The 17344-nt window shown below is 39.1% G+C and overlaps 1 protein-coding gene across 3 annotated transcripts in view; it reads left to right on the top strand.

Moving 5' to 3' along the window:
* The window catches only part of rabgap1l (RAB GTPase activating protein 1-like), a 159434-nt gene that overhangs the window by 26057 nt on the left and 116033 nt on the right, over window positions 1-17344 (top strand). For all 3 annotated transcript variants that reach the window (XR_006096984.1, XR_006096985.1, XM_042416860.1), the window contains exons 11-13: window positions 422-551; window positions 5372-5465; window positions 7012-7162. Coding sequence is in view for 1 of the 3 variants with exons in the window: in XM_042416860.1 (XP_042272794.1) it covers window positions 422-551; window positions 5372-5465; window positions 7012-7162 (375 nt within the window). In the remaining 2 variants the exon portion in view is untranslated. The remainder of the gene's footprint in view (window positions 1-421; window positions 552-5371; window positions 5466-7011; window positions 7163-17344) is intronic.

The following is a 17344-nucleotide window of genomic DNA, read 5'->3' as shown; positions in this document are numbered from 1 at the left end:
TTAACTCATCATTGCCCATGTATTGAACATCTCGTGCTCTAAATGATGAAAAGTGCTTGTGATTTGTTGTTGGGGCTACCCTTTTGTTCAGATTTGGATTCCAGTTTTTATCTGCTAACTAAAACAGCATATTATGTGAATATCTGTGGAAAAAAACCTTTTTAACATTTTTGATTTGTGAACCATGCAGTTGAATGAAAATTAAGTGTTAGAAATTGTATACTGCAGATACAGTATGTCAATCATTCTTTGATCAAAATAACATTTATATCCAGTTAAAACTCTACTGTATATTAGTATCATTAAGGTATTCTTTTTTTTAAGATGAAATAAGTTACATTTTATTTTTCTATATAACTTGTTCTCCATTACATTTCCTGTGTGTGTTTGTGTGTGTGTGTGTGTGTGCGGATGCATACAGCAAGCACCAGAAAGGATGGGTCAGAGCGATGCTGTGTATGAGGTGGTGAGTCTTCAGAGGGAGGCAGAGAGAAGCAATGAAGGAAGAGGACGACTGGCCTCGCCCACTGAGGAAGAGGAGGCTGATGAAGGTATAGACAGCTCTCTCTCTTACTCTTTCCTCAGTTTTTGTTGTATTACCCTTTTGTTATTAGTAAGTATTGTACATAATCACCAATATGCCACAATGCAAAATTCTTTGTCTTTCAAACACCAGTTCTGTGTCTCTGTACATCTCAATGATAAGATGCCAGAATTCTTCATCAAAAAGCCTGCCCCCCAAATACACACACACACACACACACCACAACTCAACATAATTTGTCTTCCAAGTCTTGCTTGATTGAAAAATGCGCCCTCACATTGCGTAGTGCTGTACAAATCCCTCGCCGCCTTCAATATCAGAGAAAAACGAGACACTTCAGTGAACCTTCAGAGGCACAAAAAAGAAAAGAATTGCTTTACCACAAATAGCTTGTTGGAGGGAGCATTTGCTCAGCAGTCTTTTTTCTGGGTGGCATGAACGCCTCATCTAAATGAGATCATATGTCCAGATATTCAGTCTGAAATGGGGGTTTACCAACACACACAAACCCAGTGGGTTTTTTTTTTTTTTTTGTAGCAAAGCCTAGTCACAAGAACACACGTGTACCATTCATTGGCTGACATGAATCAAGTGTGAAGTTTAATTTAGCTTTGGCACATAAACATTGGCAAGCATGTATGTGTGTGTGTGAGTGTGTTTGAATGTGTGTGTATATGTGAGTTGTGTGCAAGTGAATGTGGCAAGCCATCTGATAACAACAATGTAGATAGATTGTGAGGACCGAGTTTGAGTTTGTTTGTATATGTGTGAGAAAAGGGCATGTGTTCTGCGGTTTACAACAGATTTTGTGTGTATGTGTGTTACACTGTGCACAACAATGAGCTGCAGGCAGAATCTCAGGAGTTTTGGATAGCTATTTGTGTGATTGTATGCACACTTATGTATGTGCTTGTGTGAGTGGTTTGGTGTGAAACTCAGGCCAATCCTGTTAGGGCTTGTTGGCTTATAGCAGTGCAGCACTACGGTGTCAAACCACCATCTATTACACCCACACCCACTTTTTGTTGAAATGAACAGCCTTCATCCAAAGTAAGTCCAACAAACCAAAAATTAATGACCTTCCTAACCACCTAAATAGTGATAGTAGTTTAAATGTGTCAAAATAACAACAATATGAAATAAAACACAAAAATTATAATTTCTTTTGTTCTAAATGTAGCTTTGGACCAATGCATAGGTGCAAACCAATCGTTTGGCACCAAACCAAGTTGCTTGAGATGTCAGTGCCCTGTAAGAGTCTTGATTAACACACTGAATCTGTTAATGAAAAAATTAATAAAATTGGGGGGGCTTTTTTATGCCTTTATTACCTTAGAGAGACGACAGGAAATGAGGGGAGAGAAAGGTGGGGTGTGACATTGGAACAAAAGTCCCCTGCCAGAACTGAACCATGGATATTTTGGTTGTGTGGCATGTGCCTTAGCCAGTAGGTTAAATCCATTTAGTTTAAACATGACCAATTAGGGTGGATATTTTCCATCAATAATGGCAGCTCTGCCAGATGGATGGAGGCAAAACAGCTGTAACACTGTCAGTTGGACTCTAGTGGTTCCCAAACATGACCCAGTTTCAGTCCACTAATATAAAACAGGACTGGCATTTCCGCCTGACCACTGGCTCAGTAGTGCAGGTGTCGCAGATTAGGCCTAGCCACAATTCAGACTGCACGCTCCATGATACTAGTTTGAGTGAAGGCGCACATTTCTGTGCTCATTTAGTTGTTATGTGTGTGTGTCGGTGTGCGTACATCCCTGCATCACCGTCCAACTTTCACATTGTGTGAAATATTGCTTCACAGCAGCTAAAATGAATTCAAATGTCAATCATCCCATACGCTGAAATATTTTAATTGTCAAAACAGACATGAAAAACAATAGAGATCTACAAAATCACTGTATATTGGCAAATACAGAGAAGATGCCTTATTTAGTCCAACAAATGTGGAAGACATTTTAACAGTATACAAAAGCCTGCAGCTCCTGATATGAAAGCACAATGGTGGGATGTTGACCGCAGCCCAGAGTGATGCTTTTAATTTAACAAATTAAGTGCCATGATTTTCAAAATCTTGAGTAAAAACATGAACGCCTAAAATATATACCTTTTGACATTGTGAAGATCTGATGTAGCACTTGAGGCTGATCTACATCATATTCTGTTGCTTCACTGTATTCTTTTACTGCTGCACTGCCAGCAGTCTTACTTTTTTTCACCTTGAAGCCCAAAAATGTATTAACTGAGTGGGAGGCAGAAATTGTGTCTCCTGTGTCTAGCTGCTGACTCGCCCCAAAGTCACAAGTCAGCCGCCAAGGCCAGAGCTGACGGCTTTCAACTGGCACTGTGGGAGCCATTCACAGGGCTTTTTCTATAATGCCCCACTCCTCCCCCCAGAGCTGAAAATTGGAGGCGCTCAGGGCCGTGGAGCTGGAGGTCAACCTCATTGTGTACAGAAATGAATACACTCCCAGTGTAGATGCCACCGCTGCGAGCGCACACACACATTCAATTCATGCGGATGTTTTTTTTTTTTTTTTCTTCTTGGAAGCTTCAATGTAGAAAATGGGCCTGAAGCGGACATTCTTTTTTTTTTTTTTTTTTCTTTGCTTTTCTTTTCACAGCATGCTTTGTGATTGTTGCTTATTGTGTTATTTATTACCTTTTCATACACACACATGTGCAAGCACAACACACACACACACATATACTGTATGTTCCTGTGTCATATTCATCCATGCAAACTGGGATCATACTGTATACATGCATATATCTATACAGTTCCTCTATCTGCACAATTCAACACAATGAGACAGAAAGAGCTTGATTGATTCAGTAAATTGCTGTCAGATAATTGAGGTGTAGATAAAAAAAAAGTGTTAAACATACTAAAGGAAATGAAAACAAAGGATATAATTAAAAGTACATTAAAACAAGGTAAAATATTAAACATATTGATGGTACTAGTAGGGAATTTCCTCTTTGCTTTAATGTAGACAAAACCAATCTACTAGTGGCTTCAACATCAGAGAGATCCTATTTGAAAGTAATCCTATAGTGAATGCACAGCCCCCTCTCCAGATTAAAAGGTAACGGTAATGTCCCTCGTCTTCACAGTTTCTTTCATCACCTGGTAAGTTGGCAGTGGCATTGGACTCACGCTTCCTTACCACGTGGTTCTAGCCAATCTGAGGACAGAGGCAGCAGCTTTGTGCTGGGTCTGAACCATTTGAAAGGGCTCATCAAGCATTTATAAAGACCTGAAAAGCTCCTGCTGAGGCTGCGAGGATGTATAGGAGCAGCAGTGCAATGAGCATAGTGGCTGCATGTTCTAGAAGAAAATGTCTTAATTCATTATTTAATGTCAAGGCCTTAGTAAAACCTTCAGTGGGAGTGAATGATGCCTGTTCACGCTTTTGTGAGCTGTTGCTGTTTTGGTTTTGTTATTGAGATATCAGTAAAGCTTAATGTCATGCCCTCAATGCCACCATTGTGCATTTTTCATGTTTATGTCAGTTGTGAAATGTCTATTTTATTCTCACTGGCATGAATAAGAGCTATAAAAATGTAGAATTTGGACTCCCTGAAAGACCGGAGACACCTGCTGTACTTCTTTTATGTAGGCCACCAGGATGCCATGATCAAGCAAGTTATAACATATTGTCATATTTTCATCTTGGTAATGTGATAGAATGAAAAACAATGAGCCAAACTGGACTGACACCAGCAAATGTCTTGCAGTTGTGTAGTGTTTTTGTATTTTTTTGTGGCAAAGGAAATTACTCAAGCTGAGCAAATCATAGTAATCGTTTTAATCGTCTCAACATTATACTGTAGTGAAATGTCTTTTGTCACAATGCTATGTTTGAATATCATCTGGTTAAATCGGCATCAAACATTACTTCTCATTGAGACAGAGAGGTTCCTTCTGTTTTGTTATAGATATAATACATAAATAATGTAGAAAAGGCTTTGTCTACATCCATTTTAATTTAGAAGGCCAGGGAAAAGATGCATTATAGAGTACAGATAAGTACCAGGACTAAGAAATATCGTAAGTATGGACTGAGTGAGAGGATAGGGAGAGTTTCTTCTGTTTCTGCGTATCATATTTATGCAGTGCTGCAGCAGTATTTTTAAATGACATGTGTAATCAGTATACATGCTGGACATACTCTGTGACTCTGTGTGTGGACAGTGTGTTTGTTCCAGTGGGCGGCTTATGTGTGGGAATCAGTTCATCTCTCCAGCAGCAGAGCAGGCCAGACAGTCAATTAGTGCTTCTGCATCTAAACACAAGTGGTTTGCTGTGCTGATTGCCTCTTGTCTGCCTTGCGAACCGCCAGACAGAAGCACAGCAATAATGGAAAGTGTAGGCACTGCACTCTCCTTCCTCCATTTGACTGTGTGGCATCAATATTAACAGGTTTTAAAATTTGCAGCACATTTAAAAGTTCCCTCACATGGATTTTTATTCAGTTTGTGATACATTTACTGTACATTTATAGCTATGATAGCTCTCACATAACTGCTACTATGATCTTAAAGACTCAAATGTGACATTCATGAGGTTAAAATGCCTGGGACATCTCTCTAGTCAGCAGAACTAGTGCAGTGTCTTGAGACAAGCGATGAAGCATCTTCAAGACAAAACAACATGTAAGAGACAAAGAAAACACAACATTTTCATTTTGAGGAAGTCTTAAAGGCCTTATACAAGATATTAGTATAAATCCTGTGTTCTCATGTGGCTGAAGGTCACAGATATCAGGATAGGAACTAAATGTTAATATCTATGTGTGTTTCCTGCAGATAGCGACAGTGAAATCTACAGTGGGACAGGAGATGTTTCCAAAGACTGTCCTGAGAAAATCCTGGAGTCCTGGGGAGCAATCCTCAACAGATGGTAAGGCTTCAAAAGAGACTGAAATTTGGACATTGAGACACAATTTTGAGATGAGATGTGGAGAGACAGTTTGAAGCTGAACAGAGAGGCAGAAGTAAATGTAAGGAAGGAGGACAATGATATGCAGGATAGAGAGACACATGAAGATATGGTATTGTATGCAGAAGTGTCAGCTGGATGACTTAAAAGGAGATAGATGGGGAAGTGTGGAGAAACACAAGGAGAAATGGAGATAAGACACAGAAATAAAAAGACTGGAGATACAAAAATGATTTATAGGTGAATGGTGTAGAAATAGTAGGAGATGGGCATGGGTGGAGAAAAAGTCAAAATTTAATAGATAAAAGCTACTGTTTTTCATTAGAGATGTTGAAATGTTCCAAATATGTCAGGTTATATTTTCGTGAAATATGTAAAACAAAAATGCACAAGATATTTAGAATATTTAGATTTTGTGTAAAGGTAATTAAAATCATAAAAACAACCAGTACAGCATTGGAACAAGGAAAGAATTTTAGTGAATCACAGCAGCAACAACTTATAGTAGGATAAAGCAAAGAAAAATGGAAACCAAAAATTGATAACATGGGGGTCGTAAAAGCAAAAAAAAAAGCAACATGAATTTTAGCTCTTTAGCCATTTCATCTTGCTCACAGGCAGTATGTCATGACACTTTGATGCTGAAAGGTGTGCAATACAAAGAGTATAAAGAGAGTGATCTGCAGGCCTGGGGGTCTCCTCCATTATGACAGTTTGATTGTTTTATCATTCCACTTTGTATGAAAAACAGTTTCCCTTCAGACACAGCTATTAATTTATCTGCTATGACACATACTGTCATACTTGTAATACTTTGTGCATTTACAACAGCCAGCATTGATACATACAGCTTTTGGTACCGGCACATAATTAACTGAATAAAAGATGTTTCTGGCTTTTCATTTGATTTTCACAGCCTGTTTTCTTGCTGTTGCATCAGCACAAAGAAGTGAAGTAGTTTATCAGGAAATTGCTTTCGTATGGCCTCAATAAATACATTATGATGAGATTTCAAGCATCATTAAAAAGAGCTGACAATGTGTTTTCAGGAGCAGGATATTTCTTTGTGTGAGAGAACCGTTAACAGCATGGCAGCACTGCGGATAATATTCTATACTACAGGGTGAAACCACAGCAGCTTTCAGTGGTTGTACTGGGAGGCTCCCAGTTTGAATATATTGTATGTACCAGCATGAATAGTCCTCCCTATCCGACCAGAATAGTGAGAAAAAAAACTATATTGCATAATGATCTAATTATACTATTGATATTAATAATAAGCTCCACTTTGTCATGAACACAAAATGAGTTTTGGTGCATCATGGGTACTTCAGTTCGACAAGCATTTACTTCTGCACCCCGCATGTCACTGTTACACCTAATATAAAAATGATTATCAAATCTGTCCAGCTGCTCTTCAAATTAATATAAGTGGTTGAATTGGTATAATTGAGATTATGAAATAATGCATTACCTGTGTGTGTGTGTGTGTGTGTGTGTATATCAGGCATGGGAACCTGTCCAGTCGTCCGAAGGGTTTGCCCTCATTGGTTCGCAGTGGCATTCCTGAGCCACTCAGAGCAGAAGTCTGGCAGCTGCTGGCTGGCTGCCACGACAACCACGACCTGCTTGAGCACTACCGCATCCTCATCACCAAGGTAACAAACACACACATAGACAAAGTAGGGGCGACTGCTTGTAAAAAGTTGCATTTTTGTTGCTGTGTAAAAGTACAGTATAAGGGCTAAAATGCATCCAGGACTTTCGCAGGTGTGTGTACTTCAGTTTCCGAAGATGCTTATCACATACTGACCTGATAGCTGGCACGCCAACAAGCTATCACTGTTTTCTGTTGGATTTCATGTCTTTGCAATGACTAAAATAATGACTCCTAACAACAGTCTAAGAGTTACTTTGATGTGTGTAGTTGTTGTTTGTTTCATGGCTATGCAGTCCCTTAATTCCTATAAACAGTATCTGCATATGAATGCAGAATCTGTAGGCAACTGGACAAGATTTTGGTACCGGAAGCCTTCTGGTTTGTAGTGCGAGTAGAATTGACCAGTCATGTTTGAGCAGGCTTCGGTTGCATACAGGTAAACAGTCCGTGTGGAGAGCAAAAGAGGTGAAACACATTGGCCGAAATGCGATCTCGGAACCCATCGATAATCGTCTTTTATTAGCTTTTTTAAAAATGTATCTGCATTCTTATGCATATATCTGTTAATAGAGATTAACCAAAATGTTGTCTGGTTGCTAATCAGACTGTAAACAATGACTGGTGCACAGAAGAGGAGGTCTTGGCCCAGATGTCCGCTATCATATCTGCTGGCTACACTGGAAGCCCCGACATTGCCCCCAGAGGCTAAATTGTTGTCAGACAGATAGCCGATGGGTTCCGAGATTGTGTCTCCATATTAACTTAAAATATGGGAAATAATCAGTTGTCTCGCACATCCTAGACGGTACTTTGTATTATTCCCTCAGTTGTCAGTCAGTAGGGTTATGACCCTTTAGCATACACATTGTTGAAAGTATTTTATCTTTTAATTACGTGTGGATCTTTTTTACACCATAGCTAATAATGTAGTAGATGTGTTGGTTTGGTGGAAACCAGATCAGTGGAGTTAGTGGTTATCATATAATGTAATTTATAATTTGTAATTAAATTTTTTCCTTGTTGTGTCTACAAACAGTATGTCTCAGGGTACCAACATATCTGATACTGCTGTCATTACTGCTTTTCCTCCGAACTCTCTCATTTAGCTCTGACATTTAAATGCACGCAGTGCTGTCTCAGGTCTATTACATCTCCTGCTGGCCCTTTAGCCTCCTAGAGAGCCCGCAAGAAATTAAAGTGAATTCTCTTAAAACGATATTAAATATTTAACTGCTGAGTGTGTTCACATGTAACATATTTAGTACAATTTAAGGAAACTCTGCTGTGTGTTGCCTGTTTGGTCTGTTGTGTTTAAGTTGATGAAACTGCTTTTATCGGATCTGGTGCACAACTGGGGGCACTGACACTGCCTGAAAAGGTGAGTCTGGATCTGCTGCTGACTGTGACCGCTAACAACAATTGCAGTTTACAATTTAAACTTTTTAATATGCTCTCCTTTAGAGTGACTTACAACTTTTGCAAGACTAGAACAAAGTAACAGTTAAAATGTAATCCTAAACATAAATATCCAAACCCTCCTTGCCAATATTGAAGACAACCAGTAGTAAGGAGGTCAAAGTCACGGTTAAGGTCAATGGTCCGATGCCCAGCAATAAGTGATGGGAGGAATTTTTCATTGACATTGATATTGAATCAAAATGGACTAGCAAACTCTTAAACCTTTGTAAACTTGGGTTTTTATTCATTTTTAAAACAAGTAAATGCAGTTCAACTGGGGGTCTATTAGTCATATAAAGACACTGCATGAGGCTACAGCTCTATGTAATTTAGATATGTGGAGACACCTTTGACTTAGTTACACATGGGGTCGATTGTGCTTCTGTAGCTCTTTCATTGTGTCATCCAGTGAATAGTGCTTTGCTTGATATTATGATCACAATTATTAATCACAATTATTTTCATGATAATACTTTAGTGTCCTGACATTGGTATTGATCAGCTTTTTTCAATCAGTTTTTGTTTTTGTATTTAATAAAACTAAAATCTTCAAAGTCCCCCCAATGTGAGAGTGAAGTTATGCAGACCAGGTCTGTGACCCATCTTAGGATTTCCAGCGAAAGACTTGTAAATCAGAAGGTAGAATGACAAAGCCCTACCGGACCAGACAGCAGCAGCACATGGAGGAGGAGGTGATATAAACACACAAAGAAGACAAAGATCCTCGCTTTTATGGTTAATACAATAGTCTTTCTCTTTACCTCACAGAGATGGGTGAAACTACCTGCCACAATCAATAAGCAGAGAGAGAGGGGGGTGGATAGAAGGAAGAAAAATGAAGAGAGGGGAAGAATGTGAACCCATAAATATGACACTGTAGTCACTGAGGGGAGAATTGGAGAAAAGGAATGTGTGTAAACATCAAGCGACCTGGCAGATTTCTCTCTTTCCTGAGTCACATATTTTTAGTTGTCTTTCACCTACTGTGTAAATTTCTGTCTTTCTTCCTCTCACCATCTTTATCTGTTAAATTGTGACAATTTTTCTCTTGATGTCCTATTTCTCCACCTTGCTCTCTGTCCTTTTTCTATCTCTCTCCCATGTTATCTTCCTTTCCCTCTCACAGCACTTCCAGTCTTCCTTTTCTATCTAGTGCTTCAACGTTTGTTTTTTCTTTCATGACCCATGTTTTTCGATATATCTCTCTTATTCTCTTTTCGTCTCTCCTTACATAAGACCAAGCTTCTGTAGTTCAGCTCATTTATTCTCATTCCACTGACTGGTCCACGCCCACATCCTCTGGCTTGCTGGAGTAGTGATGGTATTGATAGGCGGGTGGCCGGGCTATTAATAGCTGCACCAAATGAATGGAACTGAGGGAATATGGAGGGAGGGAGGGAAAGAGGGAACAGAGGCAAATGACAGCAATGGCGAGGGCGATGTGGAGCTTATTAATGTCTGTTGTCTGGGCTCAGTGACGACGTTAATGCTGATTGAATTCTAAGTAATTGGACTGTCGCCCTTATGGAAGGGGTATCAGTATCGTAAATCAGTGCTGTGTATCACCAGGGGTTCTGGACGGTCGTTGTGTTAGTGATCCACAGCTGATGTGTGGTTTCTGCTCTAGTGCTAGACCTAGATCACTAAAGCAGATTTCTGGTTATTTATTGTACTTGGATATTGAATTAATTTTGATTGTTATTTTTGAGCACTTGCACTGCTTTTCCAATGAAAAGTTTGCTTTCAACCAGGCTCTATGCCGAAATAGGTGAGAGAAAAGTTTGTTTTTCATGTATATGAGCATAAAACTGGAAACTTTGTCTTATAGTGTTTCCCAAGTATTATAAAGGTCCTTAAAAAGGCAGGGGTTTCCCTTAAATTAACTATCAGACACCCTGACTGGAATGTCCTTCAACGTTTCCTATTTCACCTTTAGGAATGAATCATGTGCACTTCCTCTCTTATATTATTTACTGTAGCTTGCTACTGTGACTATTTCTTTACTGTGTTAGTGACACAGTAAGGAAATAGTTTAGATAGAAAAGAGAGAAAAGGTTGAAACATTTCTTATGAAACCTATGTTTGTTAAGTTTGTATTTTGAAACAAAATTTGTGGTTCAAATGCATTTAATTTCTGCATGTCCAGTACATGGTAGTATGTGTAGCGGATTTGAAATCTAATTCAGATCACATCTGATTGCCTGTTGCATGGAGGACAGGTAGCAAGAGAGTATCGACACCTGGACAGATGAAGAAGTTTTATGCTCTTGAGGGAAAAAAAATAAGCATCATGAAAACAAAAACAAATCTAATAAACAGCCAAACTTTCATATTACTTGCTGTGTTGCTGCTGGTGTGAGCTTGGTGTATGTATGCCTGTGCTGTTCATTTCATGACTAATGTTTTAAGGACAGCAAATGATCATATAGTTAAAACAGACAAATGTGATCTAGTCATTTGTAAATTACAATATGGACAGCAAGTCTTTTTTTGTAGCCTGAACATAATAAATGTGTCATGTGCTGTCATCACTGATGCGCAGATGGACACACACAGACAGACCAACACCCACCATTGCCTCAAGGTGTTGATAATGATTAGTTATCCGAGTACACTGAGTAGTTTATTCAGGTACTTGGCTGCTCTAAATTACTTAGAGTGTGACTGGTTACCTTTCTCTTGTACTAATGTAGCACTTAATGGATACTTTATCATCAAAGTCAGACTCAGTCAGATTTATCTGGTGATACTGTGAGATGAGGTGATGCCTGCTCACAATCTGCTGACACAGGCTGCATGCAGTTTGGCTGATCAAAGAATGATTTTCTGAGGTAAAATTGTTTATTTGATTCCCTATCAGTGGAGATTAAGGAGTTAAAATGAGTCTGTATTTCACAGGGAAAAAAATATTGTAAAACTACTGAATGTGTTTGTGTTTCTGAGACTATAAATCATGTTGCAAACCTCCAAAATAATCTTGTGACGTCTTGTGGGGTCCATTCCCAAGGTGAGAACCACTGTGTTAGCTTACTGAGCACTTAGCAGCATGTGGCCTGTGGCCGGCTACCTTGATATCATAGATTGCAAGTGTCATGTTCAGTGGCACTGTTCAGTTGTACTGCTCTCATTTACAGTCATCACGCACAGAGTCACAAATACACAATCTGTCACACACACCATGGCCTCCGGGCATCTGAGACATTCACAAATAACTCCTTTCTCGGCTGGCGCAGCACTGTGTTTGGGGTCGGGGTTGGGGGTTTGCTAGTGACATTTGAACAACCTTTGCGTCTCCCTAGAGCTGAACAAGACCAAGGTGTGCTGCCACGCTTGAACCCGCAGCTTAAAAAAGCTCAGCCAGCTATTTCCAGGCCTGCCTTTCCAAAGCCCAATCTCAGTCACAGCACAGCCAGTGTGTTAACAGAGGTCAGGATCTCTCCACAGGTATGATGGCTGTAATCAGAAGCCTGGAACAGTGGTTTCACCACAGCAGGTCGTAAGAAGCCTGAAGAACTGAAGGATTTCCAAGGCGATTGTTTTGATTTTTATTCCTTTTTAACTTTTCTTTTCAGTCCTTTTGGACAATATCCTGCCTTTTTCTCTCTGGTTAAACAAATTGTACCAGTGAGAGGGAGAGATAATTTGTACTAATCATTAGCAATGGGTATTATTTTTATTGCATAGATTCTGATTCTAATTCTAATTCTGCAGCACCAAATTGAAATATATTACAATTACATCCATGCATGCGTAACTTGCCATGTAGACAGAAACACAGTTGTAAAACTGGTTCTCAATACCCAACCCCTACTACATATACTGTAGTATTGTGCCATCAAAGTCTTTTGTTTGGGTACTGTGGCTGTCATGGCCCCATCCCTGATGTTTTGTCCCATTAGTTATATCTGCTGAACACGCAATATTACTGCAGCATGGTTTTGTTTGATCAAGAAATGCAGGTGCTTGGTACAGAAGTAAGTGCCAGGTAAAAGTTTCCAAATGTGAACTCTTTTTCTGTATCTAACATTTGCCAATTTTATCCTGTACTTAGATGGAATTCCTATCCTTTCCAAAGCTTGTAATGAAATCTAAGAGCAAAGTAAACCATGGCTGTGAGGTGCTTTACATTTATATATTGAATTATTTTCAGGCCAGGCGCCAGCTTAACGATGACATTTAACGTCAGTGTACAATCAAAGGTAGCATCAGCCATGCAGCCAGGCTAGAATAATACTACTCCCACGCCTGATAACCCACATACAGATGCATGAAGTACAATGTACATAAGATAGGCTACCATGGTAACTGCCAAGGTCTATGGACTTCTCTCTGCTTGAAGTTGTCTCCATGACAATTCTCTGTTTCCTTTTGTCTTTGTCTCTTAACATTCTGCCTTAGTTCATTAAGCACTCGATATTTGGATAATTGGAACCTGGGTAGATGGCCAGCTACTTATGAATACACAGTCCCACAATTCCCCTACTACTTTTGCAACCTTGTGATGACCACTGCAGGCACTACTGCTCACTATGTCTGTGATGATTCTCAGTCATCCAGGTCATAGTTATCCAAGGAGGGTTGAATCTCTGGAGTCCCAGGTATTTAACCTCTGTGGGATCAACGACCCACAGAGGTTAAATACCTGGGACTCCCCACCAGTCAGTTAGAACTGAAGAAGCCCCTTGGATGAGTGGCAAAACGTCTTCAAGTATCTTCAACCAAGTCCAGTTGTCCTTGATTCAACCCTCCTTGGATACTGTACACTATGTGTATACATGTAGCACATTGTACACTTTCTCTATACATGTTGTATACAGTATACCAACACTAGTACAGAGAAAGAGGCTGGAGAATTTCAGCCTTCTTGGTTTCCTCTGATCAGTAACTTATGTTTTTAGGCAGAATGAAAATGTAGTTTGCACATGCTGCAGCCAGGTAAATATCCCCTCCAGCTGATATGTGGTGAGTGTTCTGGCGCAAAATGGTGACCATGCATCACCAAGGTGGGTGCTCATTTCTTCTTCTTCTTCTTCTTATTCCCCAGTAGGGGTGTCACTTTTTCAAAGAAATTATTTTGAATGAATTATAACTAAATAATTTGTTCAAATTATTTTGAATGCAACCCATGTAGCCTAATCCTTGAATATGTTTCAGAATTAACGTCATCCTAATCATTCGCGGTGCCTCTGCTGCCTCACTTCAGTGACAAGCTACAGTAACATTTCTGAGAGGCAGTTGCCTTTTACGAAGTCAATCCACAGCCTTATTTTTATCTATGTCTTTTTCAGCTTTCAAATCCAAAATACTTCCTTAGATGGTTTGGTGTCCTGATTATATGTTCAGCAGTTTGATTTTTGGTATGCTAGTTTTCACAATTTTGTGTTGTGATATTACATTTTCTTCCCATTTTCGAATGGTAGTTTGAATTTCATGTAAAAAGGACAGCTGTGCCATCTAGTGAGCTGGAGAGTTACAGTATTAAGGGTTGAGGTTTAGATTTCAATGCATACAGGTATCTGCAGGGACCATTCTAAACATTATATGCACGAGTGCTTGTTTCTTTATCGATCAGATTTACTGGAAACAGTGCTGTTTCAATTGATTGAATCACTGATTTGTTAAGTTGTTAAGATATGTAATTTGACATGATGACTTTATGTGCCCACATAATGTATATGTATACAATGATATGCCAATCTGTATTGATAGACAAACCTTTGAATTCCAAGTTTGGTGATATTGATGTTTGCACCTCTGTCAGACCTTGTGGACCCCAGAAATCCTTTCAAAACCTATTGATGAAATGGAAAATCATGCAGTGTGATCAAAGCTAAAAAAAAGTTATTTTTATAGGTTCTCAAACAATCACAAAGGAGGTCCTTAAACACTGACATTTTAGAGATACAAGATTTATACAAGGATTTCACCCCTAGCTGAAAATATGTATATGTATGCACAGATACACATTATGCACATACATAAACATAATTCCACTGGCTTAGCTGTGTGTTCTGCCACTAGTCTGAGGTCTCCCATCATTCATGGATGAAAAACATCCCCTTGAGGGTCCAAAGTCTTGTCAATCACCGCCTTTCACACAAAGATGCACACTCACACATACTCCCCACTATCCCATCCTCCTTCATAGTATCTGTTCGGACCAGCTGCACTCCATGGCCACAACACAGCCAAGCAACACCACTTCCATTCTCCCCTCCCTACAATATAGGTCTATTCACAGCAACCCCTCCCTTCCCAGCTCTGTGTGTGTCTCCATAATGCAGCCCTCAAGCTCCCATTCACATATCCACAGTAGGAACCCAGTAGGCACCACAAAAGGACACACTGCTTTTCCTCCACAGCTTCAGGAAAATCAATGTATGGAAGAAAAAAATCTGATCTGTCATTCCTGTAGTCTGGTCATTTTTATTTATCTAAACAAGCTATTAAGAGACACTGACACTGACAAGATATTGTCTATTTAGAGTTTATGGTAGATTTTGAATATCTATGGTGCTTACTTGCATGCATGTGTATACATAACTGTTTAAATGTGCATGTTGTTGAAACTTTTCAACAACATCTTTCAATTAACAAAAGTTGTGGTAAAATAATTTTAAAAATAAGGTATTTGTTATAGCTTTAATTGTGCTGCTATACTGTAGTGAGTGAGTGCTTACACTGTGTGTGTGTATTAGCACAGCCTCCTAGCCATCCTGACACTGATATGACAGCTCGGATTAAGGAGATCCAGCCTACAGCGTATTCTCTGGTCACAACACTTCTGTGTCTCAGTCTCCATACCGACTGTAGCCTCACAGCTAGAGTAGTGCTCTGCCTCTTCCTCTGAGCAGAGTTGCACCATCTTGAATCTCCTAATGTGCAAGAATCTTCATCAACAACATCAATAATATTTTCATTTAGGTTTTGAGCGAATTATGGACAGCCTTTGTCTAGAAAAGCTGTATAAGTAATGCTGTTTATGTGCAGTTTGAGCAAGAAAAAGCTTAAAATTACCCCAGTTTGGAGGAAAAAAGAAACATGTTATAACCCCTCAACATACAGTAGTGACACATACATAATACAACAGGCCTCCAACAGACTAAGCATTTCATGTTCCCTGTGAGAAAAGGACAATGCGATAATGTATTGTATGTGTTAGTGGTGTGAAAAATGCACATGTAAAATGCAAACTTGACCTGCATGTTACACAACTGGGTCAGGTTGATGTAATCTCCTAATATAAAAGGAACCAAAAAGTGCTTCTGAACTGTTGTGAAATAAAGCTGAGCTTTTAACAGGATGAACACGATCATGAAAAAAATGCATTTCAAATTAAAGTACAAAGAGATGTTGTTTACATTTGGCCTTTACATATGACTAAGAGATGCATCATGACCTACATGGTGCAAGGACAATAGGAGCTAGAGAATAATGAATATAAATATCTCAACCTGAGCAGCCGGACAGGTCTTCACCACCATGTGGTGTGAGATTAAATGAAGATGATAGATGGTGATTTCAGTAGGCAGCCTGTCTTTGACCTTTAGCTCCTCTTTACCATTCAACTCCAGCAGTCACAGTGTAAGCGGTATTGTACTGGAGGTAAAAATGTTAGATTTATTTTTTCTGTTAAGGCTGTATAACATAAGTTGTTGTCAAGTGAAATGTGATAATAATAGCTGTCTCTTTGTTTTCCACATGCTGAGAGGTACTGTAGCTCCTATCTTTATATTTGACATTTCCCCCTTCCCACTGTGTCTGATTCATACATTATCTCTGTTATATTAACCAGCAATAGAAGGTGTCTCCACAACTATTACTTCCCGAAACAATGCATAACTTGTTTTATTTTCCTTTATTTGACTAATTTATTGCTTCCTTACATAACTAACTTCACACTGGCTCTCCTCAATGGCACTGAGAAGCGGATGTAAATTTTTAAATGGCATTGCATTAAAGTGCATATAGTATACTCAAGTTTTCAAAGTTATGTTTTACTGGACTGAGTGCTTAAATTGTCACAGTCACCACATGGAAACCATATATAATTTAATAGGGAGAATTTATGATATCTGAATTTCCAATGCATTCTTTGTGAGAAAGATGGCAAGGCAAGTATGACATGCTGCACTAAAGGCAATGCCTACTGATGTTGTCAATACTTCAGATTCTTTCACTTGAGTGCCTTCAAACTGGGATCGGACAAAGCCTGGCCTATTGTTTGTAAATATAGATACTGGCTTCTGCTTGCTAAATCATACTAAAAAACAGGTTTAGTGTTGGTCTGTTGATCGTGCTAGCTGAATGTTTGTATACAGGCAGTGAACCAACACTAATCTTCTCCACTAACCACCTATCCTCAATATCCCAACCCCCAGACTTTTGGATGAGGGCGTTGTCTGTGATATAGGAGTGAGAGAAACCACTACATTTAGGTTTTACCCTTTAAGAAAACTAAAAGACCTGAAAATCCTTGATAACCAACCTTACAAACAATAATCTGTAAACCAGTCAATTTGCTCTATTTCTGCATAAATATGACCTAAAACATGATTAGATTCCCACTCAAGTCCTAAAACTAGATAAAGAGACATCAGTTAAACAAATGAGACAAAAACTTTACACTTGTTCATTTATTAATTGAAGAAAATGATCCAATGTTACATATTTGTGCATTGCAAAAGTATGTGAACCCCTAAGATTATCAGTTCATTTGAAG

Source organism: Thunnus maccoyii, chromosome 7, assembly GCF_910596095.1.
Source record: "Thunnus maccoyii chromosome 7, fThuMac1.1, whole genome shotgun sequence".
NCBI classification, from domain to species: domain Eukaryota; kingdom Metazoa; phylum Chordata; class Actinopteri; order Scombriformes; family Scombridae; genus Thunnus; species Thunnus maccoyii.
Note: the sequence above shows the minus strand (reverse complement) of the source record. Positions and strands in the feature narration are given on the sequence as shown.